The 15,613-nt window shown below is 40.3% G+C and overlaps 1 protein-coding gene across 1 annotated transcript in view; it reads left to right on the forward strand.

Moving 5' to 3' along the window:
- Positions 1–15,613, forward strand: part of VPS41 (VPS41 subunit of HOPS complex) — a 186,385-nt gene that overhangs the window by 31,507 nt on the left and 139,265 nt on the right. Inside the window, exon 3 of the mRNA XM_053898062.1 lies at positions 9,619–9,726. Within this exon, the coding sequence (XP_053754037.1) occupies positions 9,619–9,726 (108 nt within the window). The remainder of the gene's footprint in view (positions 1–9,618; positions 9,727–15,613) is intronic.

The following is a 15,613-nucleotide window of genomic DNA, read 5'->3' on the forward strand; positions in this document are numbered from 1 at the left end:
TAAATGATGGGAGTTGATCCTGTTTATGGTATATGGCTTAGGGCACGGGAACCTTCACCTTATTTTTTTTCCTCCTTGAATTGAACATGCAATTCTGATGCTACAGGGCAAAGGAGAGACCAGGGTTTATGAAGACTGCATATCTTGTGAATCTTAAGTAGAGCTCTTCAATTATTAGAGGCTCAACTTTTTCTCACCTTCGTACTCCGTGTTGCGGTAAGGAAAGCAGCTTTGAGAGATAAGGATCTGAGTTCAGTAGACATCAAGTTTTGAAGAGGATGTTGAACAATGACTTTAAAAATAGCATTTATTTCTATAATAACAGAAAATATAGAAAATATGGGCAATAGCTCGCAATAGTGATTATTTGCTATTGTCTTTAGTGGTCACATCAACCCTGTGATGGGGGTCCTGCTATCATTCCCCCATTCTACAGATGAAAAAAACTGAAGCTTAGAAAGGTTACTATTTTGGTGCTTATTCTTCTGACTCCCCCCCCCCCCCCCCATAAGCTTCTCCAATAAAATTTGGATCACGCAGGGACGCCCGGGTGGCTGTCAGTCAGTTAAGCATCTAACTCTTGATTTTGGCTCAGGTTGTGATCTCATCATTCATGAGATTCAGCCCCACGTCAGGCTCTGCACTATCAGCACAGAACCTTCTTGGGATTCTCGCTCTTCTTTCTCTGCCCCCCCACCTTCAAAATAAATAATGTTAAAAAGAATTGGGGTCATGCAACGCACATTTTATGATCTACTTTTTCAATTAATAGGACATTTTGAGAACACTTCCCTTGTTATTAAATAGTCTTTGAAAAATGATTTTAGTGCCTTTATAGCATTTAATCTTACGAAATGTATTTAACCCAGAGTTTCTCAGTCTTGACGCTGTTGGCATTTGGGGCCGGATAACATTTTGTTCTGGAGATTGTCCTGTGCATTGTAGGACGGTTAGCATCCTCTCTGGCCTCTCCCCACTAGATGCTAGCAGTCTTTCTCCTCCCACTCAGTCGTGACAACAAAAATGTCCCCAGACATTGTCAAATAAATGTCTTGGGGGAATAAAATTACCCTTGGTTTAAGAACCTCTTATTTAACCATATGTATTTTATGCTTTTAAAAATATATGGATATGTATAGACTCATTGTGAATTAACTATCTGTATGAAAAAGTAGACCCATGTCATCTAGATTACATCTATCAGCTCTAATTTCAGCTACTTTCTTTGGTTCATATATTTTCAGTAATAGCAATATTGCTTGGAAGTCAAAACTTAACAACATTATTTGCATTCATATAAGAATGTAATTGCTTATCTGTCACCAGTCTGATGGAAAGGCATCCTGGGAGCATTGACCACAGTTGTTTTATTGTAGATGAATTCCATTATCTCCATGTCACTTTCCTAAAAAGTTTGGTCATTGAGGCAGCTATAATACCTAGGGTTATTAATGGAAACCAGAAGTTACTTTTTCAGCTTGTTTAGGTAGTTTTCTTGATACGTTTTGACATTTAAGGATATATAAAGCCATCTTTTTTCCAGTCATCTTTTTATCTAAAGAAAATTGTATTTTGTAATAGAACTGTGTAGCCTCCAATAATTAATAGTTGCACTTGACCTTTTAAGGTAGTAGCCTTCATTTGGTGGGCAGGGGATGGTAGGCAAAACAAAGCTAATTGGAATCATTAGTCCTTGGTTAATTGTGAATCTTATGTTCAGGGATTTTACGTAGTTTTTTCTCATCATAGATATGTTCTTTCAGGAAAAGTTCAAGATTGGCATGAGGTATTTGGAGATGTCCTGTAATGTGCATGTATATGCATATATGTTTACTGATAATGTTATAGTTTCAAATAGATGTATTTACACAATAATGTATAGTTCTTGACTTTGTTGACAATACGGTATTGTAGTGAATAGGTCTGTTTCTTAAAAATTTGTTAGTTATGGCGTGCCGGGGTGGCTCAATCAGTGAAACATCTGATTCTTGATTTCAGCCCAGGTCATGATCTCACAGTTTGTGGGTTCCAGCCCCACGTTGGGCAGAGCCTGCTTGGGATTCTGTCTCGCCCTCTCTCTCTGCCCCTCCCCTGCTTGCTCACGCTTTCAAAATAAATTATCTTTTAAAAAAATTCATGTTTTTGAAACTTAAATTATTTCTTTTGATTGACTTAAAGTATAGTTTGAATTATGCTTAAAAATTTTCATTTGTATTTGGCACAATTGTTTTATTTTTCTCTTTTCCCTCTCCCTTCTCTATTAAGTAGTGATTACAGAGATTTTAATAGACCATGGGACTTCTTTCAAAGTGAATTACTTGTAAAGAAAGAACATTTTTTAAAATATAGATTTTCTAAAATTCAAATGTCCTGGTACTAGATTTCAATAGCTTTTTAAAACCTATTTTACAATATCAATTACATAGATTTCAAACATACAAGGGTGAGTACCAGTTTTGAATATTTCAGTTCCCCTCAAGCTAATTAGAATTCTAGAGAGAATGTTCTAGGTTTTCTTTTATACCTTCATACCCATGATTATTCATTTGCTTTTTATTAACACTTGATTTTTTACTGCAGAAGTTCAAACTGCATTTTTTTTTTGATGATGGCAGTGTCCTTATTGTATCTAGCTTTAAAGCATTGATTGATTATTTCCTAAAAAGATTTGCCCCTTGTCAGATGCAGTGGTGACATGAGGCCAAGTAAACAGTTCATCTTATCACACTTTCTTTTTTTTTTTTTTTAATTTTTTTTAAATTTTTTATTTTTGAGAGAGAGTAAGACAGAGTGTGAGTGGGGGAGGAATAGAGAGAAAGGGAGACATGGAATTCAAAGCGGGATCCAGGCTCTGAGCTGCCAGCACAGAGCCTGACGCGGGGCTTGAACCCACAAACTGCGAGATCATGGCCTGAGCTGAAGTCAGACGCTCAACCGACTGAGCCACCCAGGCGCCCTGTCACACTCCCTTCCCTGAATGTTCAGCTGAGGTCTTTATCCTAGATGAAGCTGGCTGGGACAAAGCCCATCTCTGTAGAGTGAGGTTGTGATTTGTCAGGGAGTGCTCACCTGCTGGCATTTTCCACTAGCTTAACTTGGGTGTTATATCTCCCCTGTCCCTTTCAGCATGTCTAGTATTTTATTTCGGGGGCGGGGGGGACAGAACAAAAAAAATCCCACTGCATTTTCATAAAGAGATAGTATCCAGAAATAACATTTTAAGCTCTGTATTAATAATAACAATAAAAAATACAGCGATCTTTGTTTGCTGCCTGAATACATGTGACGCACATTTTTTCAAAGTAAAATTCTTGGTCCTCTGGGCAGTGGTATATAAAATACACCCATGTGCGAAGGACCTGGATAAAGTTAAAACAGGATGAAAAATTGGTTCTAAACACCAAAAAAGCTTTTCTTGTACATGAATTTTAAGTTATCAGGTGAAAAGTGCAGTATTTCTTGTGCCTATACACATCTAAGTTAGGTGACAGGATTTCTGCTGTGAAGATTTACCCTACAGTGTTAGGAACAAATGCCCAAATAGTTTCTCAGGTGGAAATCTTTAATTGCCTTAATTGGTTATCCGCAAAAGCCATTCTTTTGCTTTTAAGTTTCAACTCCGTAGGAGTGATATGATTGGGATATCAGATTGGGATATGATAGGATTATGATATGAAATTTGTTTTTCAGATACTGTTTTAGAATCCTATAGGGTGGTTTAAAGGACTTTTAATTAAAAGTGCTATACACTTAGTGAAAATCCGTGTTAGCTGAGGAATTGATTCTTGTGAAAGGAAAGCTGCAAATTTTTCTTGTATGGGTAAATGTCACTCTTTTCATATCTTCGCTTTGCTGCAAGCCAGGACTTATACTATTCCACTAGGTTGTCATAGAAACGCACTTAACTGTCATCTCCACTCGACTGTTGATGGTTTTATTTGTAGGTTTGCAAGATTATTAAAATTTAACAAAAATTATTGATTTGCCTTTTATTAGCACTGGGTTGTTTTCCATGGAAATTAAAACTGCACAAAAGTCTTTTTTTTTTTTCCTCTTAAAAATTTTTAAAGGTGACACTATATTAAATCTGCTTGATTTAAAAAAAAATACATATATTTAAAATGTGATCTATAGTCTGCAGCAGAATAACCTCCGTGAATTGTATTTTTGAGTCACTTTCCATTTTCTTTGTTTACGGCATGCAGAAAAAAAAAACAAGTTAAAAAGCAGGCTAGAGGTGAATTTTTAACATAAAAGATACCTGTCAGAAAGCGTGCAGTGCTACATCAAGTGCCTAATATTGGAGTTTTCATTTTATTTATGGTTTTTGAAGCCTAGCACGAATGCTTCAGTGAGCTGTGTTGTGAAAGTATTTATTTTTGTATATTTATGTGAGAGAAATTATTTAGTTTTCACTTATAAATAAGACAGGCAAACCTTATTTACAGTAACTTTATCTAATGGCCCGTGGATGACTGCTTTTATGCAAAATAGTGAAGAGGCTAGAATTAACTTTTCACATTGGATGCACATTTGATGTCCAGACTTCAGCAACATGTGGCATCTTATTATAAAGACTAGCATTCAGGGTTCAATTTGTATTTAACACATTTCCTCCAGAAGGCACACATCATCTTTGCCACATTTAATGTTAACTTTGTAAGGATTTCTGTTTCTTGCCTGTAGGTACATAAGTAGAAATCTTTCTTTTGGTGCTTTTTGTAATTTTCCTTTTTATAGGTTTTCTTAGACTTGGTTAATTTGTTATTTTAACAACAGGTCACTTCTAACATACGACAGCTCCTTGGGTTGACTTTCATCAGTTATCTTTTTATTTTTACTTTTTAGAGCATGCAAGTGGGGGAGAAGGGTGGAGGGAGGGAGGGGGAGAGTGGTGGGGGGAGACAGAGAATCTTAAGTAGGCTCCATATTTAGTGCAGAGCCTGATGCAAGGCACAGTCCCACAACCCTGAGATCATGACCCAAGCTGCAATCAGGAGACAGATGCTCAATTGAATTAACCATCTAGGCATTCCCTGTCAGTTACCTTTTTAAAGAAGTATGGATCTTTTAGATAACCATATGTATTATACTTCCTTTTGTCACTATTCTTAAAGTTATTCTTACAAAGTTAGTAGTGGGTACATCATCTTTGATTTTTCACACTTACTAAATAACTAATAGCTTGTATATACTTGGGGAAGAATATTTGATAGCTCATCAGAGACATGGAATACTGATTTTTTTTTTTTCTTAAACCAGATTTTTTGCTTTTAAAATGTCATTACTTCTGTAGCTAGCCTGCACAATAGCCCCCTGATGATCCTCACCTGTTATTCCTGCCCTTGTGACCTCCCCCCCAAAACTGAATTGTGGCTGACCTGTATGATAAATGGAATATTGCAGGAGTGTGCCTCTTAGGCTAGGTCATATATAACTGCTTTCTCTTGGATCACTCACTGTGGGAGAAGTCCCTTTCCATGTCCTGAGGACACTCAGGCAGCATTAAGGAGAGGTCCATGAAATGAGGAACCAAAGCCTCCTGCCAGCAACCAGCATCGACTTGACAACTGAGTGAGCCATTGTGGAAGCAGATGCTCTAACCCCAGTCCTGCCTTCAGATGATTGCAGCCTCAGCTGACATCTTGCCTGCGACCCCACGAGAGACCTTAAGTCTGAACCACCCAGCTAAGCCAGTCCTGTATTGCTTACCCACAGAAATATTAAATATTTAAAAAATTTTTTAATTTTGAGAGCGAGCATGTGAAGGGGTGGGGGGGGGAGAGAGAGAGAGAGAGAGAGAGACAGACAGACGGACAGACAGACACGGAGAGGAAGGAAGGAAGGGAGGGAGAGAATCCCAAGTAGGCTCTGTGCTCAGCACAGAGCCCAATGCTGGGCTCGATCCCATGACCCCAGGACCATGACTTGAGCTGAAATCAAGAGTTGGATGCTCAACCAACTGAGCCACCCAGGAGCCCCTAAATTAATATTTAAATAGTTAAAATAATGTGTATTAAATGTGTCTTAAATAATAATAATATTATATATATTATATATATATACATATATAATAATAATAATGTGTCTTAAATCAGTACATTTTTGCATAATGTGTTAGGCAGCAATAGAGGACTAATGCAGCTACTAAACACTTTTAAACGTTTCCTGTTGATCACATAGTTCATAGTTATTTGTAGGCATAGGGGTTGTGGAGGCTTCTGTTATGATTTGTAGCATTTGATAGGAGATTAGGTAGTGTACTATACAAGTCATTGACTTTAGGGCATTCATAACTCTGAATTTTGGCTCTGCGTATGTGCCTTGATGAAATTAAAATTTATGATCATAATTTTATGCTGAAAATCTGTAAAATGGAATGGAATAATTATTCTTAACTCTTGAGTGTTAAGTGAGATATCTGATGTTAAGTCTGTTATATGACGTTCTGTTATATGAATGTCACCCTTTCCCCCGGTGACGATGTGCTTCTGTGACCTAGAGGTAAAGACCACTCTTGCCATTTGAGTTTGCACCTCTGCCTGGTGCGTCATAATCTTCAACAGGCCCACCACAATCATTTTCCTTTTACTTACTTTTTCTTTTTACTAGGACGTGCCTAGGTGTGATTTTCTTCATATTTATCTTGCTTGGGATTACAGAACTTCTTGAATTTGTGGGTTGATGTCTGTCAGTTTCAGGAAATTCTCAGTTCTCTCCTGTTCTCCCCCAACCCCTGGCTCATTTTCCTTATTCTTCTGGGACTGTAATTAAAAGTGTTAGCCCTTTTCACTGTGCTCCACATATCTCCTATCCTTTTTCTGTATTTTTCATCCATTTTTCTACTCTGGCTTCCCTTTGGAGATCTATTTGACCTGTTTTACACTTCATTAAGCCTTTCCTTAGCTTTGCTAACCTTCTGGTAAGCCATCTGTTGCATTCTTAGTTTCAGTTTTAAAATTTCTACTTGATTCTTTTTTACAGATTATAATTCCCTGTTGAAAATTTATATCTCTTTCATCTGTCTTCTCCATCTTCTTTTATTGACCATACTAATCATAGTTACAGTAAAGCCCTTTTTGATGATTCCAGGTCACCTGTGGGTCTACTTTTATGGTCTTTTCTCCTCTTTGAGTTTTAGTCACTGGGTCCTATCTTGTGGCATACCTTGTCATTTTTTTTTTTAATTGATTTTGCTATTCTCATTATTGTGAGTGAAAATGGTAGAGGCCCCAGTACTTTTATACTCCAAAGAGAAGTTTTCTTTTTCCCAGGAGTCCCCTTGTCCTTTACTGGACAGATAGGTTGGGGGTTACATACCTTAATCCAGTCAGGGGTTGAACTGAGTCAGAGACACACTGAAGTTTGGGTAAGCTACTTTTTCATGTCCCCTGGGTACCTGGGGATCCAAGTAACGTGTAGTGTTCATCAGGACCTCATTTGTTGGTAATTCCTGGACTCTAATTCTTATCTTCTAAGCACATCAAGGCAGCTGTTTTGTATTTTTGAGGCTTTGTGTTTAGCTTTTTAACCTCATGCCCCATGTAGCTTTGGAAATTGGCAATTGTCTCATGGGGAAAATTGGCTGTGTAACAGGCTTACTTCTCTGCCCCTCTCCTCCATTGGGATCTTAGCCCCTCAAGTTTCCTGTTTTGTTACTTGAGTCCTACAAGTGCCAGAAGATTTGCGGCTTTTCCTACCCTCAGCGGTGGCCATCTTCCGAGGCAGAGCTTGGGTTCTCAGCCTCTTGTCCTATACCCAGAATCAGTAAATGGCTGGAGATTGCTAGCTCACCGTTCTGTGGTTTCTCCACCATCTTGGAATCTTGGCCCTTCTAGTTCAGGTTGCTTCAGCAGCCCTTTAATTGATGCCTTAGACTCGTGCTATGTATTTCATTCAGCTTTTCTAGAGGCTTAGAGGTGGGAGCATTGGTGTGCCTGAAGCTATCTGAATGTTAGTGGGAAAGTGAGGACTATACAATTACACTACTTTTGAAAGGAATGTCAGTGAGTAGGTTGTTTTCATGAGCTTCTGTTTTGGCCAGCTTTATCCTGTCACACTTATTGGTACATGCACATTTTATAGTTTGTCATTACATGTTGATACAGTAAAATAACATCTTTTCCTGAGTCCTCATAATAATTTTTCATAATTCTCCTTGATTTAATTCAGAACCATTATAGGCCACATAGATTCTTAACTTTGTTCCATAACTGTGAGGATTAAGGATATCTTTTGTTGTTGTATCAATAGTTAGGTTGAACATAGAAAGTGAGTAATAATACATACAAAACAACTAAGAAATTTTTAACACATTTAAAAAAAATTTTTAATGCATTAGGTTTATTTAGATGAAAGTAAATGGTACATTTTCTAACATAAACAAATGATCATGGGTTATCAGTTTTTATAATTAAAATATTTTTTGATGTATGAATACATTTTGTACATAAAATTTCCAATTTCCTTTCTTTGATTTTTTTTTTTTTGTAATTATATTTTTCTAACTAAAATGAGATATTCTCAAATCCAGCAAAAGTATTTATGGTCTTGAAAAACAAAATCCACATCTTTAGAGGTTTATTGTATTCCTGTCTCACTGCTGTGTTTTTTGTCCATGATGTCAAAGTGACCAGTATTTTGCCCACACATCTTTTATTGGCATATATGGATGTACAGTTTTTGTATTTATTTATTTATTTGCTTTTATTTATTTTTGAGACAGAGAGAGACAGAGCATGAACGGGGGAGGGTCAGAGAGAGGGAGACACAGAATCCAAAACAGGCTCCAGGCTCTGAGCTGTCAGCACAGAGCCTGACGCGGGGCTCGAACCCACGGACTGCGAGATCATGACCTGAGCCAAAGTCGGACACTTAACCGACTGAGCCATCCAGGCGCCCATTTTTTTTTTTTTTTTTTTTTTTAAGTTTAGGTATTTATTTTGAGAGAGAGAGAGACCGTGTGAGTGGGGAAAGGGCAGGGAGTGAGGGGAGAGAGAATCCCAAGCAGGTTCAGCACTGTCAGCTCAGAGCCCTATGCAAGGCTCAAAGTCACAAAATCACAAGATCATGACCTGAGCTGAAACCAAGAGTTGGACGCTTAACTGTCTGAGCCCCCCAGGTGTCCCTGGGTAGATAGTTTTATATTTAATATGCCAAGGTTGATTACTGTCGACGGTAAGTATGTATACTGCTGTCCTCAACTTTTGAATGTATTCTACTTGTGAAGTTGTAACAGTTGATGTACCCAATTGGAAAAATGGAAACCTGAAGCTCTATTTTTTTTTTTTTAATTTTAATTAATTTTTTTGAGAGCTAGAGAGCACAAGCAGGTGAGGGGTAGAGAAGGCGAGACAGAATCCCAAGCATGCTCTGTGCTTCAGTGCAGAGCCCATTGCGGGGCTTGAACTTGCAAACTGTGAGATCATGACCTGAGCCGAGATCAAGAGTTGGACACTCAACTGACTGAGCCACTGGGGCACCCCAAAACATTAAGATCTTAACCTTTACCTACAGTTGTAGTTATTGACGATCATGGAGGAAGCCATCTCTTAAGAATAATGTGTTTTGAGTCTATTTCAAATCTGTGATGGCTGTCATTTTCTGTTTTTTGTGTAGGAAGAAGAAAGTGAGGAGGAACCCAAACTGAAGTATGAAAGGCTTTCCAATGGGGTAACTGAAATCCTTCAGAAGGACGCGGCTGGCTGCATGACTGTCCATGACAAGGTAAGGTAGCCCTTGCAGAGGATTCTTCTCGAAGTCCTTTCTGTTGTTAAGTTTGTGTCTCCTCTCGACTCCTGATGATTTTGGTGGTGGCTTTTTCCAGTAATTGTATCTCCCTCCCACTCTTCCTTTATTCTTCCTCTCCAACAGAAGAATGAAAACGACAACCAAAAACCTGATACGTATGTACACACATGCGCGCGCGCACACACACACACACACACACAGAACACATTGCAAGGGTGTATCAAGTAGAATTTAGATAGATGTGAAAGATTTCTAGCAAGTAGTTCTCGGCAGCTCTATCATTTTAAATTGTTCAAACTGTTAGTAGTAGAGTTGGGAAGTGTTCAGACTGGAAATCATGTAACACTCAGTGCTTTCATGATGGGAGGAGATGTTGCATCGGAGGTGTTAGGAATCATTACAGCGGCCCCAAATGATTACTTACATATTTTATGGGTTAATACGTTCCACATCTGGGGCTCTGCCATAACAAAACCCCCACCAGCTTTGTGAGTCCCCCACCAGCACCCTTTGCCTCTTCTTGGACCAAAACAAAATGTGTTCTGAGGGGGGAGTATTGGAGGCCTGGCAGTTTGAGCCACTGTCCTCTTCTCCCCTGTGGGCCTCCACAAGTGAGGCAGTCTCCCCAACTCTGATCCATCCCCTGGCTTCATCCTGAATCACCTGTAGTGTTTCTTCATCCTCCTCCTTCCCTCTACCCTTCCTTTTGTTTTTAATGTTTTTTTCTTTTTGAGAGAGAAAGCTCAGAAGCAGGGGAGGGGCTGGGGGGGGGGGGCGGGACAGAGGATCTGAAGTGGGCTCTGCACCCATAGCCGAGAGCCCAGTGTGGGGCGCAAACTCCCGAACTGTGAGATCATGACCTGAGCAGAAGTCAGACACTCAGCCGACTGAGCTCCCCCTACCTTCCTTTTTACTTCAGGTTTCATCCCGCTGTTAATAGAATGCTTGTTCTCTCTTGCTTTAACCAGAAACCGCCTCCCTCGGGGCACCTCTTGTTGTGGCTGTCCCACCATCTACCCCTTCTCATTGTCGCCATCTTCTAGTCTGGCATGGCGAACACATCCCAGCCTACTTGTCACCTTGCTTCGCTCGCTGAAGACTGGCCTTGCCATCCTTCTTGCAGGCCTTTTTCTTGATCTTAAATTTCAGTTTCCATGACTGCCCCCCAGGGACGCCTCCTCAGAATAGCGTGCCCGTTTATCCAGGTGCCTCGTTAACAGTTCCACCTTTTGTTCCATTTTTGCCAGAAGCTCGGCTCCCCCATCATGAGCGCCCCTTCTGCTCCCTCTGTAATCTCACATCTGGTTTTTGTTCTCTGTCCCATTTGGCAGCACCACAGTCCCTTTTGTCACCTAAGCCAAAGCTGGCTCTTCCTCTGCATCCACCCAGTCATTCCTAAGTCCTGGTGATTTTCTCCCTTCCCCTGCATGTGCTCCCAGACCACTCCCTTTTCTAGTTTAATTTTTTTTTTTTTGATGTTTGTTTATTTTTGAGACAGAGGGAGACAGAGCGCAAGTGGGGGAGGGGCAGAGAGAGAGGGAGACACAGAATCCGAAGCAGGCTCCAGGCTCTGAGCTGTCAGCACAGAGCCTGATGCAGGGCTTGAACCCATGAACTGTGAGATCATGACCTGAGCCGAAGTCGGACGCTTAACCAACTGAGCCACCCAGGCACCCTTCCCTTTTCTAGTTTAAACTCCTCTGCTGCCTGGTTGCCAGATCATCTGTTGAAAATACAGGTTTAAAACCCTTGGGTGATTTTCACCATCTGCTACGTAAAGTCTCAGCTCCTTCATGTGTGGCACGTGAGGCCCCCTAAGATTCTGCCCTCTCGTGTAACTGGCTTTATGTCTTACCCCTTTCTGCTGTATGGGTGGTATTCTGGTAGCAGCGTGTGGCTGTTTTTACTCACACCCTCTCTTCTGCCCGGATCCTACCCCCATCCCACCTGCTCGAGTCTGTTGGTGTAGGCATTTGTCTTTTCTCTTTGGAACTTATGCACACGTTGCTTCGCAAATCCACAGCACTTCTTTCTACTAAAAGCAATCTTCCATGGGTGCCTGGGTGACCCAGTCAGTTAAGCATCCTACTTCGGCTCACATCATGATCTCACGGCACATGAGTTCGAGCCCTGCGCCGGGCTCTGTGCTGACAGCTCAGAGCCTGGAGCCTACTCCAGATTCTGTCTCCCTCTGCCCCTCCCCTGCTCATGCTCTGTCTCTCCCTCTCTCAAAAATAAACACTTAAAAAAAAAAAATCTTTCAGAAATTCAAGTCTGATCATGTAATCCTCTGTAGAATTCTTTAGTGGTTTCCTGATGTCTTCATGATGTGGAAACATTCTCCCACACCCTTTTCCTCACCTGTCTTTCATCTCCATAAATATTCAGATGCTTTCTGTTAGCCAACCTTTCCAGCCTTATTACCTGTCTCTTCCTTGGACGCAAACTGGATGCTCCCACCAAGTAAGACTATTTGTCATTTCTTGACTTTGTCCTGCCATTTTTTTTTTCCAAAGTTTATTTATTTAGAAAGAGAGAGAGAGAATGAGAGGAGAGGAGCAGAGAAAAGGAAACGGAATCCCAAGCAGGCTCCACACCATCAGTGCAGAGCCCAACATGGGACTCGAATACATGAACCGTGAGATCATGACCTGAACCAAGATCAAGAGATGAACACTTAAACGACTGAGCCACCCAGTGCCCCGACTTTGTCCTGCTTTTTGTAGGACTCCATGCCTTTGAGCAAGTTGTAGTCACTCTGCCTAAAATGATCTTTACCGCGTTCTGTCCCATCAGCCTCAGGGTGTACAGTCTAACTCCTCCTTCAAAGCTCAGCGAGCTGACACCTGCTGTGTTCCAGAGGGTCTTAGAGATGCTCCCATTTTAGGCATACTCTTTAAATTTAATTAATCAGCCCTTTCAATCTATCTCCCTCATTATACCATCACCTTTGAAGTTACACCTGCTTATTATCGAAGCGTATATAGGTGTTTTTTGTCTGTTGAATGAACCTCTGGATGAAGTGGGGAGCACGGTTTGCCTGCCAAGAGACCACACTTTAACACCATAATTAACCAGGTTGGTCAAGGAGCCTTCTGACAGTGGGAACTGTACTCAGTACTGACTTTTAGAACATGCACTCTTAACATGATGCCCATGTTTCTATTTATGAAGCCTCTGATCCAGTTGAGAGTATCTTGGCTCTTAATTCTAGCCTTAGGTGTGCCAGTGATTGACTGTTTCCAGGGAGGGCCTATCAACTCCCGGGGCTTCTTTTCTCATGTCGAGTTAAAAGCACTCCCTGCTCTAATATTTTGAATACTATAAAATGGTATGCGAAACATAGATGATTTTATACAGCTGATCACGTATGAAACGGGCTCCTTCTTGTTTCCTTCGTGGGGTCTGAAGGACTGCTTATGCTTTTCTTCTGCTTCCACAAAGTCCACTCATTCAGAGTAAAAGCAGTTAAGCAGTTATTCCAGGGGATGGGATGGGTCAGAAGGATTGGATGCCCAGTCTGCTAGTTTATAAAAGGAGTCAAGTTTCTATAATTAAATATGGAAGGGACTAATTAAATTATGCTTATCCTTTGCCCATCCTGGATTTTAAGTATTCCCAGGTTAAAAATGCAATGGTTACAACAGCTCAAGGCTTTTAATGGCTGGAAAGAATCACATGAAAAACATTTTTTTAAATATTTTTATTTATTTTTCAGAGAGAGAGAGAGAAAGAGAGAGGCAGTGAGCAGGCATGGGCAGAGAGAGAGGCAGACACAGAATCCGAAGCAGGCTCCAGGCTCTGAGCTGTCAGCACAGAGCCTGACGTGGGGCTGGAACTTGTGAACCGCGAGATTGTGACCTGAGCCACCCAGATGCCCCTGGGAAGAATCACATTTAAAGGGTTTATATTTACCTTTGTGATTTGTGGCCAAGTTTGAATTTTTGTTGTATTTTGAATAGTCTGAAGCATGTGTAAGGGAAAGTGTGACTCCTCGATAGTCTCAGTAGTTAGATTGTCTAAGACCTATACACTTGTCTTATCAAGCCTTTTTTTTTTTTTTTAAGGGCACGTAAAGTATTTATTTCTAAAAGGCAGCAGCAACAATTGATCTAATCCAAATGATGAAATGTTTTAGTAAACAAAAGGTAGTTTGTCCTAGAAACTGCTGCATTTGTGTTCAGAAGTGTTCTAAAGTAATTATGGTTTCAGGTTGAAACAGGAAAATCAAAATAATTACGTTTTCTTTCTATCTGAAATATTAAGTGAATGAAACTAGCAATTTTGAAAGAAAGAAAAAGGGAAGGAATTAATATTTGGGTGCTCTGTATAGAACCTTTAAAACTTTTGATAAAATCAAGTATAATTGGGAGTTCAAGAATGGCCTCCACAGAGGTGTTGCAGAATCATCCAGTGTTAAAGCAGTTTAAGGTTCCAAGCCCCCTTAGTTTTCTAACAAACTAAATACAGTATTTATGAGGAGAATCAATACCGTCCAGTACTTGGGGCCCAGTGAGCTTTTAAGACTCATTGTTTCACCATAGACCGCTGCAGAATGAAGCGGAGTATTTGTTTTTAGCTAGTAGTATGTGGATTTTTTTCTATTCAAATACTGTCCGAGTGTCACTGTGGAGAAAAAATTACAAGCATCTGAGCCATCTGAGTCCTCTGTTTCTGATTAGAATGTTCTTTTGCTTTGGAGGCAATGTCCCGGTTTGGTTTAAATATTCAGACTAATTTCCCCCTAGAATTACCTCTTGCCCCTTCGTTTGCAGGGCCCGGGCATCCGCTTACACCAGGCTGGCTGTCTGCCTTGGATGAATAATCGGCACGGCACCTGGTGCATTCAGGCAGGCCTGTGCGGCCAAATCGTCATACCTAGTTATGTCTGCACACCTGATGTTTTATTAACCAGTATTGATTTTTTTACCCGGGGGACTTTTTTCTTTCTGAAAAAAGGCAACCTTGCAGGAGTGAAAGGCATTGCAGGGGATGAATTTCTAATGAGCCCCTTCTCTCCCTTTTTGTGACTTCTCTTTAATGTAGCTTCGTATTTTAAATGAAATTTCATTTTCAGCAATTCCATTTTGATAAAATCCTTTTAAACCTTGACTTCCTGTAAGGTTATTTTTATAAACATTGTGCTGCTTGGCTAAAACGCTTAGTAGTGACTGTAAATTTCAGCATTTCATTATAGGTTGCAACGAAGCATGCTCACATGCAATGAAAGACCTAGAATTCGGAACATTTGAGTAATGGGGAAAGGAGTAAAATGGAAGAAAAAAATCTCCTGTTCTATTTCAGGTAGTTCTCAACTTTCTTCAGGTTTGTTTAGGGTTGGTTCAAAGAATTAAAGGAACGGTGGGAGTCCAGAACTTGTTCCTACCATAAACTGAATACGTAGCTCATCAGTTATTTTGTGACGGGAAAGGATTCTTTTTTGCATTGGGATATAAACCTCTGTAGTCAGTGTTACCCACTAACTTTTAGAGAGCGTCTAATGCTAACTGATGATGTAAATGCTTCTGAGCTTTTCATCCCCCAACAGGACTCAGATTTTGCTTCCTAAAAAACAGTACTCTGTTGTTTGTGTGCATGTACATATATGTTTGTTAAACCCACATGATAGCACAGATTTACACATTTGCCATAAATTAAGGGGGGTTTCATCATTTCCTTTTGACTTTGAGCTCAACTGTAGGTTGTTCGTGCTTTCCCAGCTGCATGTGAATTTGCTGCCCCAGTCCGTCAGGCATTGTGTACAGACCGCAGACACACCATTAGTCGTCAGTAGATGAGGGTCGTCATGAGTCATTCTGACAGCCAGCGTGCACTCCTACGGCAGTCAGCCCTGCTCTCTTCT

This window comes from Panthera pardus, unplaced genomic scaffold, assembly GCF_024362965.1.
Source record: "Panthera pardus isolate Hobbes unplaced genomic scaffold, ASM2436296v1 HiC_scaffold_8, whole genome shotgun sequence".
NCBI classification, from domain to species: Eukaryota; Metazoa; Chordata; class Mammalia; order Carnivora; family Felidae; genus Panthera; species Panthera pardus.